General features: G+C 39.8%; 1 protein-coding gene across 3 annotated transcripts in view; it reads left to right on the top strand.

Moving 5' to 3' along the window:
- Positions 1-14,833, top strand: part of KCNN2 (potassium calcium-activated channel subfamily N member 2) — a 122,851-nt gene extending 108,018 nt beyond the window's left edge. For 2 of the 3 annotated variants that reach the window (XM_059724928.1, XM_059724927.1), the window contains 3 exons: positions 1,667-1,736; positions 4,976-7,918; positions 13,778-14,833. In XM_059724928.1, coding sequence (XP_059580911.1) covers positions 1,667-1,736; positions 4,976-5,263 — 358 coding nt within the window. In that variant the 3' untranslated portion in view covers positions 5,264-7,918; positions 13,778-14,833. Of the gene's footprint in view, positions 1-1,666; positions 1,737-4,975; positions 7,919-13,777 lie in introns of those variants that run through there. The other variant, XM_059724929.1, reaches the window with a different exon arrangement.
- Positions 14,834-19,387: the final 4,554 nt, after the last annotated feature.

The following is a 19,387-nucleotide window of genomic DNA, read 5'->3' as shown; positions in this document are numbered from 1 at the left end:
GCAATTTTTTAATCTGTAATGTGGTAGTGTTAAAACATTTTGTGCCACACACAACTATAAGTGAAAAAAGACACACTGCATACCAACTTCACAGCTGTGACTGATGCATCACTAAGCTAGCAGTCACATGGAATGGTTCTGTGAAAATGGCAGAGTTTGGTTGTTACTCTGGCAGTAGCAGGTTTCCTGAAGAGCTCACACTAGGATTGGCAGATATAATTTTGTATAAATGTTATTTTGTAGGATTCATGTAATTTTATAAGTATGATAAAATATATAGGAAATGTTTCATAGCCTTGCTCATATGCAGACATCTGCTGAACACAGGAATTATTTGCAGACATTTAACTGACAGTAGAATTTAGCTCTTAGAGTTGATTCTCTACGTGTTCTGTTGAAGTTGTCCTATTGTCTTTAGGCCTAATTCTCCTTTTACTGATGCTGGTGTAACCTAAGAGCATTAAGGTCAGTGGAGTTGCACCAGGGTAAAACTGTGGCCCCTAATCTTTCTTAAAATTTAAGAATCAATTTTCTCATGTAATTATTGCATGCAGATACTTCTGTCTGGAACAGAAAAATTGTATGTTGAGTAAAAATTTAGGAAATGACCTATTATATTGTAAAAAGAATCCATTTATATATGTTGGTCTGTTTGCATTACTTGCAGCACAACTTTGTAATGCAATTGGTATTTTCCAAAAGGCTTTTCTGCTGCTTTTGAGTATGCAGAAAAATCGACAGAATTCTCCATTTAAAAAGTTTCCTTGTTCAAAATGCAGCAAAACACACAAGATTGTCTTCTTGTGTGAGCTACTGAAAGATTGCATTCTTTTTCAAAGTATGTTCATACCTAATATTAACAGTTGTGCAACTATTTGGGCATCAAGGGGACAATAAACCCTTAAGTGTCGTATTTTTATGCTATATGCGCGCACAGTTTTACAATGCTCCTGTTTAATTAATGGATTTCCATGCTGACATACTAACTTAGGCTAACATAGCCCAACTAGGCTAACTCTGAAAAACTTGTTTGAAAATTATTTTGAAATTTAAACTTATCAAGATGCAAATAGTATGTTGGATACAATAGAGCTATAGCATTAATACAGTGACAAGTATTTTAGTTATTTAGCTGCTGGTCAGATAAAGACTCTGTTTAAATTAATACGAAACTCACTTATCACTGTACTTTCATCAGGTTCAAAACGCCTTCTAACCCAATCCATTTCAGACTGAACAGGGCTAATACCTGTATCTAGTCATGTAGGCATGGGAAGATTCTCAACTAGTGTAACATTAATGATAAATCAGTATTTGTTATTTTGTGTTTCTTCCTATATCTACTTGTCATGATACTGAGGCTTTAAGGAATGTTTTGGCTTTCTTTCATATAGTATAAATAAATTTTTATCTCCCTTTTTGAATTCAGCGTTAACCATGGCAAATAGTAGTCTCAAGGACATCACATTTTCTTGCTCTCTTTCTTTTTTGCGGTGTTGAGGAAGCATGCTTCTCATTGTACCAGACACATAACCAGTTCTGACTTTACACAAAGTACTCAAGGCATTGTCCATGCAGTTATTTTTGGTCTTGTAAGTTATATGCATGCTCTTTAGAAGATGCAAGATACCAAAAAAAAATCTGACTTCAAATTCCATTTTTTTAGATTAAGAAGTGTAAAAATGGAACAAAGAAAACTGAATGATCAAGCAAACACTTTGGTGGATCTGGCAAAGGTTAGTAGGAAGTCATCAGACATTTTGTTTGTGTATAAATTAACATTCATTTTGTCCAATTCAACATTTTTCTGCTTACCGTAGTGAACACTAATAGTGCACCTCGGTTTGTAATTATAGGGGGGGAAATAGATTAAATATCTTCGCTGTTGTGATAACATTTGTTAATGTATCTTGCTTTCAGTAGTAGCAATTGTTTGACACTTCAGAAAAAAAGTAAAGCTCTTCTATAATGCACATAACTGGAGTCCTGATCCTGAGAGCTGGTGAACCATTACGTGGTATTTGCAGCTGCTTAGGCCCTCAGAATTGATCCACGCTTGTGTAATGCTGTATAAAATGCAGAGTAAATTCTTCCCTCCTGTATTTTGAACATTCCAGGAGAGGATCAATGCAGCTCTGCTACTGAATCATTATGTGATCTTAGGCAAGTTACTTCACAACCCGTTCTGTTCTGCATTTGTAAAAATGAGGATGACGGTTGCCCACTGTGATAGTGTGTTATCAATTTTCTTAAAGCCTTATGAGACCCTCAGATGAACAATGCTATTCAAATGCAAAGTGCTACTCTGTTTTTATGTATTTTATGTATATAGTAGTGATCGGACTAACAAGGCTGAAATCTACCCATTCAAGCCTGTTGTAAATAGCAGTTCCTCAGTGCAAAGTTAAGAAGCTAAGGGAAAGATCCTATTACCTCTGTCAGACACTTAGGGTGTTTTTAAACATTAGGGTAGGGGCTTTAAATAGAGCAGCTTCAAGAACCGCTCTAATTAAAGCATGTGCAGCATCTTGTGTATCAGTGTCCCTGCGCTTCAAAACAGCAGCGGGGGAACTTTAACTAAAGCTCATTCAACAAGCTTTAGTTAAAGTGCCCCCACCACCATTTTGAAGCATGGGGTCACTGATATATGAGACACAGAGGCTGGCTGGAGCACGCTAATTAGCATGCTGCAAAAGACTCAGTTAATCAAGTCTGCTCTGATGCGCTGTATTTACAGCATATCAGGACAGCCTCTCTGCACGTGTACAGGCACCCTTAACTGGACTTAAATTCCTACATTCATTCCCACTCCACCCTTCCCAAGTCACTGAAAAAAGAAATTATGATAGTTGGATGGGGCCTCCTCCTGCTCACTGATTTTTGTGATTTAGTTTTAAGATTTAAATGATGGTGTATTACATAGATGAATTCATCTTTTTTCAGGAACTTGAATAGGGTTAGAACAGGGCTTAAGTGCTTAACATATGAAACTGGATCTTGCTGTAAGAGTGTATTTTTTTTAAATGAAGTTTTCATGGACATCTTTCACAGATACCTCAAAACCCACATCTGTTCATCAGTTCTCCTTATGATGCAATTTAAGCTGTTCTGTTTGCATTTCATTATGCAGTATAAAACTCCATGAGTTACCTTGAACTAACTGCTTAGGATACAACTGGCTATCCAATTTATTTCAATGACCATAGCTGATATACACAGTGATTACGTATCAGGAGTCATGCCAATGCCTTCAAAATACCATGCATTATGGGTGATAAACCATTGCTTCACAGTTTTTTCCCCTAATCTAGTCATCCACTTAATCATACACTCCCTTTTTGTGGACAAAAACTTAACTGCACCTTAGTTAATACTAGCCAGTAAAGGATCTGGTTATCACTGCACTTCAGTTAATTGGTACAGACAGATGTAACAAAATGTTTCAAATGTCTGTTAAACTTTTCAAAGGGTCAGCTGTAAACACACATACACCCTTTCACAAGTTCCAAAAGTGTCTAAAATATTTTAAATTAGCACATGGGGGCCAAGCTAGGGCTGGGGCCATGACCAGGTCCAGCCTTATCTCCCCTCCAGAACCCTGGTGACCCCTGGTCCCATGCCAGAGCCAAGCCCTCCAGCCCAATCTGCTATATCCCTCCCCTTTAAGGGAGAAAGGGGAGATTTGTGAGCCCCCCTCTGTCCCCTCACCCCTGCTTACATCCTCTCTCCACTTGCCCCTCCCTACTACTTCTCATCCCAGAAGAGGGAGGAAAAAGGGAAGAGGTGATAGCAGAGCTGCAGATTGCTGCAGCCTGCTTCAGCATCCCCTGGCTGGCACTAGAGGAGGCTGCAGCATTTTCAAATGTTCCAGCCAGGGAAGGACAGGGGATGCACGTAGTTCCTAGGCTGAAACATTCCCTTTTTCAGTCATTTCCAAGTGTTACATCTGGCCATATCCTACATGTCTAAGCCCAAAGCTTAACAGCACTCATCCCTCTGATGAACCTCCACTGTGAACCTGCTCTCTTAGCTTTACATACAGAACCCTTGTCCTACAGGAAAAATAAAGCAGTAAAAAATCACAGAGAGTAAGTGGATAAGTGATAACGGTCATTGTTTCCTAAAAGGAGCTTTAGTAGTTCAGTGATGTAAATGCAAATCTCTAAGTGTCTATCTCCTCTTTTCCCCTACATCTGATGAACTTCAAACATTACACAGAACTGCGCTAACCATTTAGAGCCAACCGGTTCTAGGGGAGCCAGCATGGAACTTGCATTTGTATTAGTGAAAATGAAGTCTAAACATTCTTTGCTTCATTTCCACCATTCTCTATGTAGGATGTGTTTTCAGAACATTGCCAAAAAGTACCGATATATTTGGTAAGGTTTATATATACAAATATTTTTATAAACATATATTTATATATTTAGTTTAGAAGCATGTTTTCTCTTGAGAAACTCCTGTTAAAAACAATGCAAGTTTTATTTGCAGACAAAGGGAAGATGGTGCTTTATAGAAATATGAAACTGTTTAACATACAGGAAGGATAACAAGGATACCAGAATGTAGCCCATATACAGTGCATGCCCTCTAAATTTATACTTTCTAAACAGTATGTGTATAATTCAGCTCATAAAGCAGCATATTTTGAGATCTCAGTACAGAACCTTCTGTAAGGTCAGCTGGACGTTTCACCCAGTTTATCAACAGTTTGAAATTTGAAGTTCCTCATTAAGACAGGAATGATAAATTACTGTTCACTGAACAGAGAACTAGTAGGGGATTTCTAATGAAGTTATGAGAAATTATTTCATGAACCTGGGACTTGTTCTAGTATCATGCTTCCACTCATGCTGACCTTGTTTTCTAGTACTACCAGTAAAGTGCAGAACCCTTTTGGAAACCCTAGCTGACTTAGATTTTGTGTTCGATCATTTGCAAAACACTAAACTTCTGTTTACATCCCTCCCTCCAGACCCAAAACATCATGTACGACATGATTTCTGATTTAAATGAAAGAAGTGAAGATTTTGAGAAGAGGATCGTTACTCTGGAAACAAAATTGGAAACTTTAATTGGTAGCATTCAAGCTCTTCCTGGACTGATTAGCCAGACAATCAGCCAGCAACAGAGGGATTTCCTTGAAGCTCAGATACAAAATTATGACAAGCATGTTGCCTACAGTGCTGAGCGATCACGGTCCTTGTCAAGAAGGAGGAGGTCCTCCTCCACAGCACCACCAACTTCATCAGAGAGTAGCTAGAAGAGAATAAGTTAACCACAAAATAAAGACTTTTTGCCATCATATGGTCAATATTTTAGCTTTTATTGTAAAGCCCTATGGTTCTAATCAGTGTTATCTGGGTTCTGATGTCAGAATCCTGGAAACCTGAACATAAAGTTTTAGGCCAAAATGAGTGAAAACTCTTTTTTTTTTTTTTTTCTTCCCTTTCAGATGCACAGTGAATGCACCTATTATTGCTAAATAGATTGTTCCTCCTGTAATTTCACTAACTTTTTATTCATGCACTTCAAACAAACTTTACTACTATAGTATATGATATAATAAAAGGTTAATTTCTGCACATATTTGCTTAGTCACATTGACTTTAACGTTTTAAAGATTTACTCGACATAGGCCAAATATTGAACATTATTTTAATCGAGGGAAACCTGAATTTAAGCTCAATAATCTTTCACGCTGAATATTGACCATAACATTTATTTTCTCATAGAGGGAAAAATGAATGCTTATCCAGAAATGACACAGTTTATAATGGATGTTTAGTCACTTTAAGGGGACATTGTTGACTTGAATTTTTTTTAAGCAATTTAAAAAAAATTGATTTCCAATAGAAGTTGCTTTATAAGACAAGTAATGGAGTTTTTACAATCAGCTTTGAAGTTCTTTTAAGTATTTTTCTGATTGTGCATTTACATTTAAGGGTTTCTTAACAGGGAGAATCAGGGTAACTTCCTATACACAAAAACATCAAAATGGACTATAAGTAAAGTACTATAGAAAGTAAACGCATTGACCAAGACAAAAATTAAATTTCAGCTAATTTGTTCAGTTGTACTCTATTTAGTAGGGATTTGTAACTGTGACAAAGAAAAGATAGCCAAATAGAAACATGGTTTTTGAGTTGATAGTGTCCCTTTAAAAAAATCCAGTGCATTTTGTATTTGGGTTTTAAAAGGCTTTTGTTGTTGTCATAAACTCTGTGGTGATTGGATCAAAAGTTGCAGACAAGAGCCTACATTTCAGTGTTATAACAACGCAGTCATAAATAGCACATCATGTTTACCCTATTGGTTTCAACTACATAGCAAATTAACATAGAGAAATAGTATGGATGAACCTAAGTGCCTCTTTATGAAGCAGTTGTTGGAAGTTTACCTTCCAGGTGATGGAACTAAACTCATAGGTACTGCATAACTTTCCTTACATTCACGAATAGTAGGTATTCTGCAGTGTTAAAAATTAAGCTGTATACATTTTGACAGTGCTCTGTTTGGCTTTTCTACTGTTTATGCTGATTTTTAGCATATGGAACACAGGAGTTACTTATACATTTATAAATATAGGATGTTAGCCATAGTATCATCTTTACCTATAAATTGACAGCATCTACCACAAGTGACTAATTTTGGTAAGTATAGATGTCTTTTTTTAAAATAAAATATTTATTAAATCTGTCTACATAAGAGTTATGTGCATTTACAAGGAAATTAAGGGTTGTTCTATGGAAAGAATGTGTGATTCATTCTCTTTAAATTAGTTTTAGCAAATGTTTAAAGGGAATTTCTGTTCCCATCTTAGAAATACAGAGACATTTGAAGGCCCTGGCCCTGCCATAATTGATGCCCTAATGCAGAGACCTAGAATTCTCTGCTGTTATTTACCAGTGCCCTTTGTATTGGCATGTAGCACAGAGAAATGAGGATCATTTCTTCTTGGCAACTAACTATTAATTGCCAACTTCTTGTTTTATTCAGCTGTGAACACCTGTGCGGTACAGGTAGGGGTAGGCATTTGACCATATATGCCTTATCACAGGCACATCTCAGAATAGACTGCAGGACATTTATTTCTGCCACTCTAAGAAACAGACTAACTACTCCTCTGAGCAAGTGACATGCTAGGCAGTTTGCTTTAGAGCTAGCTGTGCCCTTTGTTCTTTGAGCCTTAATCCTCACTAACTATAGTGCCTGCTTCAAGATATGAGATGGGTGTAGTTGCCAGAACGCTTTTGGTCGTCACTATCCTGCACTGGCATATCTTCTTTTTAGTATTCATCCTGAACAAGTTTTTTAGGCAACAACATTTCCTGCCCCCACAGTCCAGTTCCCCATATAGGAGTTGCTGGGGTATTTGTGTATCATCCATCTGAGCAATGTGGCTAGCTGACTGAAGCTGGGTAATCTTTATCAATTCATATACAGCCAGTATTCTGCAGAACTTTTTCATTAGTTATCTTGTCATAGCAACACACTTGGAGTAGGGCACAAAGGTACTTGTGTTGGAACTTGGTCAGCTGATGAATGTGTACCATCTATACAACTTCCACGTTTCATGACTTTACAAAGATATGGTACATGTGACAACATTGCACACTTTTACTTTATTTGGAGAGCTCTGTCACACATTGTTTCCAAAGGCTCCACCAGCTTTCTGAACTTATGAGACAGTTTCCCCCTCTATGCTGGTATGATTATTCAAAGCACTTCCAGGATAAAGTGAATGACCAGAAGTTCAAATCTACCAGCAGATACAGAAGGAACAGTATATTGTACCCCAGGTCCTGGAAGACATGCAATCTCATTTCTCCTCAGCTCGTCCAAAGCTAGTTACAGAGGTTGTGAAGCTGTCTGCCAGCAGCTGAAGATCTCGCTTGGCGCAGGCCAGCAGCACAAGGTATTTGGCATACAACAATTCCTGATCAATCTGTTTGGCAATATGCATCCCTGTACATGCCATGCAATCTGGAGAAGTTAAACAATGCTGCAGTTTGGAAGGAAGTCTTGATGCTTGCTTGAAGGCCAGGGTTGCCTTGTCTAACATTGCCACTTATAACCAGGCCAGTTTTGTTGTGTTTGTTCAACACTCCCCATCACAGGGAATGGATCCAAGGGGATGCCATTTTACTTTGCAATGTTGTGTGCTGTTGTGGAGCTGATAAACTCTTAGATAGCTGAACCTTTTCCTAATTCTCCAAAGTCTAGGCCGACTTTTCATGTCAGAGGTTTTCATCAGATTGCTGAAAGCTATGTAGAGATTGAGGTTTTGCTGTTGGCACTTCTTCTAAATTTGTTGAGTATTTAAAATCATGACAACTGTTTCACAGCTTACTCAAAACTTACACTGTGATTGTGGAAGCTCTTTTTGTACAGAGAGCAAGGATTCAGTCATGGTCAGAAAGGCAACTCCCTGCAACCACACACTAATTACATTTGATCTCTCCCTTTTGCTCGTATAACACCTGTACAGTGACTGCATCTCGAATCATACACAAATTCAACAAAAAAGGCAATTGCTCATTCAGAAGCTGACAACTGATTTCATAGATTTCATCAAGGATGCTGTAGAGATTTAAGTTGCTTATTGTCTTTTACAGATACCATACACAGTTGACTTCATGTATGGTTAGCAGGCAAGGTTCTTTGAGTAGATGTGATATCTTTTATTAGACCAACTAAGTAGTTAGAAAAAAGTTCTTAGCAAGCTTTCGGGTGCAATCACTGTTCATCATGTATGTATGGGTAGCAGTTTGTTCCACACAATGGTAGGCTGCTTGTGTAGAATGCAGTCCAATATATCTCTTAACAGCCATTTGGACACTGAGCAGATATTGAAAGCATTGAGTACAAGACTTCCTCTTTCTTTCTTCATCATTGATGGTCACATTTCCATATCTGCTCTTAACCAGTGTCACCATATCTTACATTAGCCCATAAACTGCTCTAAACTTGTCATGGAACAAAGGATCAAAAACAGAAAAGAACACAGCATAACGTAATACGTGGTTGAAGCAAGTAAGTCTTTTGTGAGTCTCTTTATACCATCCAGAAACCAGAAGACTGATAGTTGTAGCAGAGGAAAGCAATCACGTAAAAGTGATGGAAATCATAAAACAGCACAAGCTACCTGAGCAACCTTCACTAGGTTGCAAATGTATACAAGTGATTATAAATAGAAGAATTCTGTTACATTCATAGAAGGCGTGCTTATATATGTTCTGCATGAAATACCTAACTGATTCTTGCTGCATATAAGCAGTCATACAGAAAAGCTGGAAAGTTTCCCAACAATATTCCACCTTTGTAAGGACAAAATAAATTAAAGTTATCTAGCCTTAATTTAAATTAACATGATTTATTCCAAATGTCCCAACACAGCTGCACACATTACGAGATTCTATTGCTAGAAGTTATAAATAAAATATCTATTACTGAGTATCACCAACTGAAAAATACCAGTCTGGTTCCTCTGCATTCTACTGTATTTTTCAGGTTTAAAATTGACTCTACATACAAATAGACCTCACCTTGTTAGGCTGATTTTTTTTTTTTTTTTTTTAAGGAAGAACATTTTTTTTTTTCTGAATGTATGTCAGTAAATACAGATAAAGATTTTGAACAGTTATTGAATTTATAAAATCCCACAGGAAAATAAGTATCTGAGAAAAGGACCCAAAGAGTCAAGTGAACTAAAAATACTTAAAGAAAAAAAACTACACTGAAAAGAAATCTGACACAGTATTTATATTTGCATGCACCAAAACTAGTGCAAGAAGAAAAGACGAGGCTTCTGAGGGTCTATTTACTGGTGGACTCCCCTCCGTGTGTACCTCCCCCCGCCCCCTACTACAGGAATGCAACATTTATAATTCATTTGGAGAAAAAAACAGGTAGATTTATAGTCAGTACAAAACAGCCTATATCCAGATTCTTAAGCCCAGCTTCTTTGAGTCGTCGCAAGAAGAATTGAATTAAATATTCTATCAGCTATGTACTCCTACTATTGTAGCACAGCACTATTATAATTTAAAAAAATCAGTATTTATGGACTCAGACTGGCTGGCATTTGGTCATTCCCTCTGCACTGTATTCATATCCTAATATTTCTAATTCATCTCCAGTAACTACTTATCAAATCAGTGTTTCATTGGTGGCTGTTCCACCACTTCCCCAGTGAACATGTTCTATTCTCTCATTGATTTTATGGTTTGAATTTTTTTTCTGTTATTGAATGTGAGCTGTCTTTTAAGCAGCTTAAGCACGTTGTTTCTGGTCTTGTCATCTTGCAATGAAAGAACAATTGCACCTTTCTCCCGCATGTTTTTATCATATAAAATATTATGACTCTCTGGCTATTTTCCTTCTAAATTGGGGTGGAAATAAATCTTTCAACAGCTTTTCATTAATTCAAGTTAATTCAATCTATATTTGTGTATATTTTTTTCCTGGAAGAGAGTGTCCAGCATTGCATTCAGTGCTTCAGCTCATTCTGCCACAGAGAAAATAATTATCTCCTTAATTTGCATGTCATGTCTTTACTTGTACAATATAACCCGAAAGCCTGACCTTTGAAAACTCTTGCTCCTTTGACTACCCATATGAGGGTAGAATTTATACAATTCTATTAGGTTTTTAATGGAGGTCTATGTTTTAGGCCCCATTACAAAAAACACTTCTACTAAAGGCACTGCTAGCATGGTTAAAGGTCAGCATATCCATGTGCCTAATTTTAGCTACTGTAAATTGCATCCCTGATTCTAAACACACGTCTATTTAAAACAAGGCAAAATCAAAATCAAGTTCTGTGCCAAATAGTTTTCTCTCTCTTCTAAGTCACTTGAAGTCTACACACTTGGGTTCTGTTTCTCAGCTGGCACCGTGTTGCACTGGGACCTTTTAGACAACTCATATAACTTTTTCTGTCTGTGTGTAAAATAAGGATGATAAACACCAAACTTTGCACAGGACTGAGACCTATGGGTGAAAAGGAATCTACCACAAAAGTACCAAGTGTTATTACTGATGACTGAAAGACTGATCCACAAAACAATGTTTTGTTCTATCTGGCTTTAAAGGATTCAGCTGGTAGCCATTTCCTCATTAAATGTATTTTCCAGACATGGAATATAAGTTTTCTTTGCTCACTTTCTCCCTATTACTTCTAGTTCTCATTGATGCATCTCTGTAGAATGGATTTGTTCTTCATTATTATCTCTTTCTAACTGAAGAGGACTTGGCAGTCAGGGACTGGCTAACCCTCAGAGCATGACTAATTTTCTTCAGTGCTTTAGATTCATTAGGTTGTTTCTTGATGCTTCTATACTTCAGGCCATCCTAGACAAGCGTGATCTCTTTTTTTTCTTTACTTGTACAGAAAAGTGCAAACACATGGTACAGTGCCTCATTTTAATGCTGATATTTCCACAGATAAATAACTATGCCACTTACCATCCCAGAATTCAGTCACAGAATTGTAATTTTTCAGTAGTCTAGCTTAGTTTCTCCTACACTTCATCTCTCTTACATGTTCCTCTTCCTTCCTTTGGGAAAATGAATATGAGGTCTTACGTGCTTATAAGGATTTATATAAGGAATCATAGGCTATTCACTCTATCTAGTGATCTGGGCTAGGGACTGACATTACACGTAAACCAGTTTAAGTGTCCAGAAAGTGGTTTTCACCTGTAACAGAACATGTGTTCAGTGCACATAAACCAGTTTGAAAATGGATGAAACTGGTTTGAGATAAACCTGGTTTAAATGCAGTATCAGATTTAACTGATTTGGGTCAAACTGGTTTATGCAGTGTCTGTCTCAGACCCCTTCCTGGTTTAAGTTAAACCAGAGTCCCCCAGCATCCTGGCATGCTCTCTGAGCTGGGCTCTCTGCTCCAGAACAGAGCTAGCCCTGCCCCTCTGCTCCCTGGCTGGAGCTCCAGCAGAGATGGCAGGCACTGCAGGGTCTGCTTGGCTTCCTCTTGCCCCCTACCCCACCCCACCCCACTTCCTGTTCAGGCAGGGATTCCCTGCTCCCCTCGGCCTTACACAGACACCTGTCAGCATTAGCTAGCATACCACATGCTGGCTATGGTCCATTCTGTGGGAGACAGGACAAAGGCAGACAGGACAGTGTCAGCTTGGGGCTTTTTTGGAGCTAATCAACAGGTATCTGGTAATGTCCCTTTGTTCCTTCCTTGGAAAAAGTTGTTTAAGAAGAGCTTGAACTATTGAGAGAGGCTATTGTTTTGTTTGATGGGATGATAAATACTAACAACTCCCTGTGTAACTCCCTGCTGTGTAATTCAATGCTCTGTTATCAACAGTGAGGGGGTGGGGAACCCCTCCCTAATAAGAGCATCCTGCTGGGGCCTGGCCATGCCCCCCTCAGCTCAGCACTGTGGATGGCAGGGCTGCTCTCGTGCCCCCCAGCTCCTAGCCTAAGCCACTGTAGGCATGTACCTACATGTGTTTAGTCCAGAGGGGATGTGTTTGCAGTTACAAACTGGTTTAGCCTAGCCAGGTTAGACTAACCTGCAAAGATTGAATCAATTCAGGCTCAGGCTTTTTAAATGTCTGTTTCTAGCACTGGGGTTCTAAAATTTCCTGAAATAGTGAATTAGGTGGGGAATGACAAGGCCAAGATGACCAGTGAAGCAGGGATGCCGATTAGCAGTTAAAGAGTTTGATAAATTTACCAGAGATAATATGGCAGTAAGTGCAAAACCAGTTTTCCGTGGATACCTCTAGGCATGCACATTGATTTACAGCAAAACTGAATATCAGCGATTGCTTCCAAAAACCAGATGTCAATCCACTTGCATAAAGGTGGTAGCACACTCCAGAGTTCATAAGTGCAAAAAAAATGTAATGCTTTTCTTTATGAGAAGCCAGTGTTATCTCAGATTCACCAGATGAGTTGCCAATTGAATCCAAACCTCGGAGATATGTGGTGGTTACAGATTAAAGGGCAGTGGAAGGAAGTCCAAAGATCAGCATAGCTATGGATTAAAAAAATGAATCCAGACTCAGACAAACTATGAACAACAACTGTCAAAGCAACCTCGCAGAATGAGATTCTGCAGAAAATTATTAAGGCTATTAACCCAGGGTGTCATAGACAGCATTTTCCTTGCTTCTTTCACTGACCCTTCAGGCAGCCCTCAGTTCTAGATGGGATTTTTTTAAAAGGCATCCAGATGGTAATTACTTAAGATGTTCCAGAAAAAATATGTTTAGGAGGAGACTTGGAGAGGTGGCTATATCTAAAAAGAACTAGATGAGAAATTTATCTTGGCTTATGGCACAGGGCAAAAGTATAGGCCAAGTCAAACAAGAGTGCTTATATTGATGGCATGGGAAGCACTGGCCCCTGCAACAAAACAGAGATTTGTTTGTGTTGACTGAATCCCATTTACTTGTTTTAGGCTGTTATTCTCACTTCTGTGAGGCAGCTTTGTTAAAAGATGCTACAGCTTAATAGGTGATTGTGCATTTCAATGTATTTTTTGTTGTTAAGTATGGTATATCTGATTACATAATGTCTAACAATGGAGTTAGTTTGGCAGGCTGAGTTTAAGCAGTTAGCAGCTAAATTTGGGTTTAATATAATGCTTAGTCCCACTGTCTACAATCAAATAAGTTAGTAGAAAATGGTGTTACTAGATCAGCTTCTACAAAAGGAAGCAGAGGAGGCTGTTATATTACAAGCCAACACTAATGAACTATTGTTTTTCATCTGCACACATTTTGTTTAACAGAAAAATGAGGACCAGGATGTCCGTAATGTTGGCAGTCGATTTCAGAAGAACCAGGAATGGCCAGACTTATAAAGCAACAGGAAAACCAATATGATCTGGGGTCTGGAGAGCTACTACCATATCGTGAACATGACACAGTGTACGTATCCGTGGAAACTGGTTGCAAAGAGCAAGAGCATCTCATGGCATTTCTCTGAAGTCACTACAGACAAACCTATACTGAGAAGGAATAAGCACCATCTTCTCCAGCTTTGAGAGAAAGGAGATAAAGGGCACCGAGTCTGCCATTTTCCTTGAGTCTTGGGTGACAGCCACAACTGGTTAAGACAACAAAGCCCCAGGGTGTATACTGCCAGAATGAACCAGCTTAATGCTTTGTGACAGTAGTTGCCTGTTCAGCTGTACTTTCATGTCTCTCATGAAAGATCAGTACAAGTGAAAGAATATAGGCTGTACCTCAGAAGATAAAACATTAAGTTTTATAAGTTTAGTTAGTAAGTGGGTCATACATTTTGGAATTATCATGGTGTTTAAGTGTTCATTTTGGCTTGGAAAGGAAGGTGTAGTATTGGGAACTGTACTACTAGTGACTTAGCTTCGGGACACAAAGCTCGGGGACAAGCTGCAGAAGCCTCCATTCTGTTATGCAGGGACAATGGAACTGGTTATGGAATAAAGAGCATCTTTGGGGCCCGAAGTGACTTCTGTGCACCCTACTTCTGAGCAGTACTTATTACTCTGCCTTAACCAACTTTTGTCTTTGGTGAACCCAACTCAGTGATTATGTACAAATTCCGTGTTGGTAAATAAAACCTAGAAAAATCCAAGAGCAGCAAGATTCGTTTAGGAATATCTTTCATTGGACCAATTCTACAAGAAAGGTGTCTTAGCATGGTATGCACGAAACCAAAAGAACTAACATTGCACCAAACTGCTCTGTAGGTATTTTCAATATGTTCTGAGAATATGGTATATACGACTTGTTGCTTTGATCTAGGACATGTGCCAGATCCTTTTATGTTCTGTCAATAAAAGTCATCACATTTACTCTTCTAATGATATGTTCAGGTTCTTCTTCAATATCTCCCATGGATTGCTCCACTTTCCTGCAGAGAAGTTCTCCCCCTTCCTTCTACCACCTTTGTCCTAGGTTGTTAAGTACTTGACCTTTTGGCACACCCCCAGGTTTTCATGGACAGGTCACATTGATTATAACACATTGGACAGTTGACTGTTAAAAAACATAATCTCCAAGTGCAGATCACATCCACTTGTGTGTCTCCACAGTTAAAGCCATAACAGGAAGTTGGGGAGAGGAAAGGGAAGAAACTGAGGAAATGCCAAACACTGGCTTGAAAGAGGTTCAATAAGAATAGCATATGGCCAGTGCAGTCAGCAAACAGCAAACATAAGGTCCAAAACAGGAAAACACCAAAGTTCAGTTTACATAGTAGGCTCCAGATATCTATGATTCCTACCTATGTAAAGGTAGATATTGTTCCACTCCAGCACGGAGCTACTTTAATGGCTCGATAATACCAATAAAGGAGACAGGCCGGGGCACCTTGATGGATGAAGGAGACTGGTCCTGGCTGGTTGGTCAAAAGTCCCAGAATGGAGTCAGGCAGGGGCCCAGAGCAACGTGGTGCTCCAGGCAGGTAGCTGGGCAGGCACCGCTGCTCCTGTACATAAGCAAAGTGTGCCATGTGCAGGCAGGGTGGTGCCTGCTCCAGTCCACCTGTCTTGCTCCCACATAGCAGCAGAGATGCCTACCAGTTGCCTGCCTGGTGCACCATGCTACTCTCCTTCCCCGCCAGACTCTACTCTGGGAATTTTGACTAAGTGTCTGGGACCGGACTGTGGAAACTGAGGATGTCCTGGCTTGCCCTGGATATATGGTCACCCTAGCTATAAATCTCCTAGTGCCAAACATTGCCTGTAACAGATACTTTGGAACTTTGGAATTTTCAGACACGCTTGTACATGTATCTTTATGGGCTGGCTAGTAGTTCCTGGCTCTTCTCCTTCACATAAGGAATGTGCCCTGCAGGAACTAAAGTCAGTAATGCAGTGATTTCCAAAGGGTACACTGTAAGAGTGGTGGAAGTGTGCCATGAAAAATGGGTGGGATGGGCCCCCTCACACTAGCCCCATGCAGTAGGACAGGGCCCACAGACCAGTTTCAGCCCATGGAGCAGTGAGTGAAGTATGGCACCAATTTTAATCCAAAAAAAAAAGGGGTGGTGACCCTAGGTATCAAAAGTTTGGTACACACTGTATTATGGGTAATGTATACAAATCCTTAATACTGAAACAATGCAGGCGACAAGTCTTTTGAATTTCAGCTCCCAAGTGAAAAACTATATAGATTGATTTGGGCCAACATACAGATCCTAAAACCATTTAAAAATAGCAGCCCCATCCTAGGAAATGATCATCCCTTCTTTATCCAGTGATCATTCTAACTGTCAGACAGCCCCTCTGAGAGGACTTGAAACAGTTTACACCTGCCAGAGGCTCCATGTGGAAACTGGAGCTCGCATCTAAGAGGTTTATTATATTTCAAATATTTTCTCTGAAGTCCTTTTGATTTAAATAGCACTTTGCTTTATAAGGCCTGACTGGACACTAGTTACCTCTGTCATTGCTCCTCCGAGAACAGAACTGCAGGACCTGAACTCACGTGAGACCTAATGACAGCATCAGTGAACTACACAGGCCTGCAGCTGAAGCTGGAGGGAGCAGGGATGCCATCCTAAACAGCACTGTGGCTAGAGGCCTTAGAGCTAAGTGAGGCACCTTTGATGGCACAATCCAGTGCCTTGCAGAGACATCTGAGATTTGCGCACACTAGCTCTGGAACCTGAAGCAGTATAACCACAGCACTGTAGCACTGTACCAAAGTTAATGAGCCCTACTGAGCAAATTAGCTCAAATAGGGTGTGTCTACACATGCATTTACACTGGCTTAAATTTACTGCCCGGTAAATTACTGCACAGTAAGCAGGAACCTGCATAGTTAAAAACACATGCAGGTTTTAAAGCATATTAACACTGTGTGTGGACTGATTTAGGACTAAAGTTGGTCCTAAGTCAGGCCACACACATGGTATTACTGCGCAGTAATGCGTCTACATGTGCATTACTGTGCAGTAACTAATCGGGCGTAAATTTGGTAGCTGCATCATGTAGGTATCAAATTTATGCCCACGCTGGTGTAAGTTGCCATAGTTACTGTGCAGTACAGGCATGCACATGTAGCCACGTGCCTGTACTGTGCAGTAATTCATGTTACTGTGCAGTAAATGTTCACATGTAGATGCGCCCACAGAGTGTCATGGTAATGTAGTTATGCTGGCTCTGGAATCAGAGCTTGACTTTCTATACAGTGCAGCACTTTTTGTGTGTGGATGTGCACACAAAATGCAATGGAAGAAAACCATCAGTGGCAGAAAACACGGTGAGAAACATGGTGAGAAACACAGATAAGGAATTTTTTATCTTTCTTCCATTGCTGTGAAAGAAACAAAGACCCTGCCTCTTGTCTGCCACAAAGGCATCAGATGCATGTGCTAAAAAGTTTCTCAAGTGGCAATCCAAACTGCCCCCACTAACCTCTCCCCCAACCAATCAAGCCACTAACTGCAGGGAATGAATGATCTTTTTAGTTCAGTGAAAGATGTCACATCCAGCATGGTTTGATCAACGACCCAAAACAAGGATTTGGGGGAACAGACAAAAAGCAAGTATTTGGATCTTAAATGATTAAGTGAATAACACTTATTCAAAAGGTCAGTGTTACCAAAATAAATTAACCCTTTATGTTAACATAAGGATTAATTTTGTTTGATGTTCCTTAGCAGCTAAAGATATTTTTGCTCATTGAGGATCACTGGCCATGTGAATAAACTGTGCTGCATTAGTTTGTCTTGCCATTGCTGGGCTTATGGTTTCTTTTACTGATAGATAAGCAAACTTACAACAGGGCCTAATCTTCTGATGTGCTGAGAACCTTCAGTGCCAATCAAAGTTAGTAGGCGGTATTGCAGCTCTTTGTATTAGAATCAAGTACTTAGCAAAAAGGTATAGAATTTTTTTATGACATCTGAACCTCCTTTGAGAGCTAATATTAGATTAGCTACCAGGTAATCTGTTCTTTCAGCCTTTTATGGAGAAACGTAGCCACAGAGCCAGCCTAGAGCAGGGCAGTAAAAAAAAATGAACACAATCCAAATTTCATGGTGTCCTTACATGAAGTGCATGACAAGGAACTTTTTGTTATTTCTGTACAAACAGGTAGGAGTTGCTTTTTATACTTTGACGCAGGGTCAAAATTCATTCTTTGCTTCCATATATTCCATTTTCAGAGGTAGTAATTGGTTTGCTGTATTTTCATTTTGAAGGTAGATAGGTATCTACAGTAGATAGATCAAAAGTTTAATTTCTTTACTTGAAAGTATTCATAGTTCTGAATGCTAATAGAAAGGAACAATATGTGTACTTTCCAAAGAATTGTTGCATCCAGATATCAGAAGGATGGCCACTCTAGAAAAAAAATAGACAAATCAGAGGGCTAGATCCTCAGTTTGTGTAAACTGACATAGCTTCGTTAATATTAATGCTTTTATGCTGATCTCCTCCAGCTGGGAATCTGTAACCAAGCTAAAATAACAATAAGTCTGTTAAAAGTAAAATCCTGTTCAGTTTTACATCACTGATTCTGGGCTGGTTCTTGTGACTCACCATAGCTTCAGTGGAGCCACTTCAGTGTATTTCAATATCAACTGCAAATTATGGTCCTCATATTGTAACAGCAGCAGCAAGCATTAGACACAATAGTTGAGGCTTACAGGATCAGGCCCAGCCCTTGAATTGCTGAGGAAAACCTATAAGCTGTCAGAGCACTTATACAAGTTACATTTTTTTTTTTGCAATCTGCCCCCTGAAAGTACACTACAGCCATGATATAACACACTTTCATAGCTGCAGAGTGCTTTTAAAATGGGTGATCGTGCAAAACATTAACCCTTGATCAATCAGCTTTAGCTGAAGGTGCTATAAAGCAGAACACTTTAGGGAATTTGTGTTCAGGTTCCCTTGAGGGTTAATTTTTCATGCCTTTGTGGGGTTGTCAGCAGGGGAGGAAGGGGGAGGGGGCAGCACATGGCTGTTGGCTGGGCTTTTCCACAACTGGAGCTGGTGTGGGGGGAGGTAGGGAGGGCAGAGTGGAATGGAGCCCCCTTGCCTCTCCACCTCCCCCCACCAGCTACCCCAGCTCAAGTTTTGGGAGGAACTGGTCCAGGCCCACAAGGTGATGGGACTCAAGTCCACCCTGCCCTGCCTTGCTACCCAGCTCCAGCCACTACAAAGGCTAGTCAGCAACTGAATGTTGCCACTGTCAAAAAGCCTGGGTTGGGGCGGGTGAAGGGAGACCCCCTTCTCTCATGAGCCCAGCCCAGCTCCACCCAATACCCCAGCCAGGGTAGCTGGTGGGGACCATGAGGCATGGGGGATCCATTCCAGTCCTTTCCCCGACACCCAGGTCCAGCCACAACAAAGGCCAGCCAGCAACTGCACACTGCTGTGGTCAAGAGGCTCAAGCCAGGGGTG

This window comes from Alligator mississippiensis, chromosome 3 (assembly GCF_030867095.1).
Source record: "Alligator mississippiensis isolate rAllMis1 chromosome 3, rAllMis1, whole genome shotgun sequence".
Taxonomy (NCBI): domain Eukaryota; kingdom Metazoa; phylum Chordata; order Crocodylia; family Alligatoridae; genus Alligator; species Alligator mississippiensis.
This window is presented reverse-complemented; position numbering and strand designations above follow the sequence as displayed.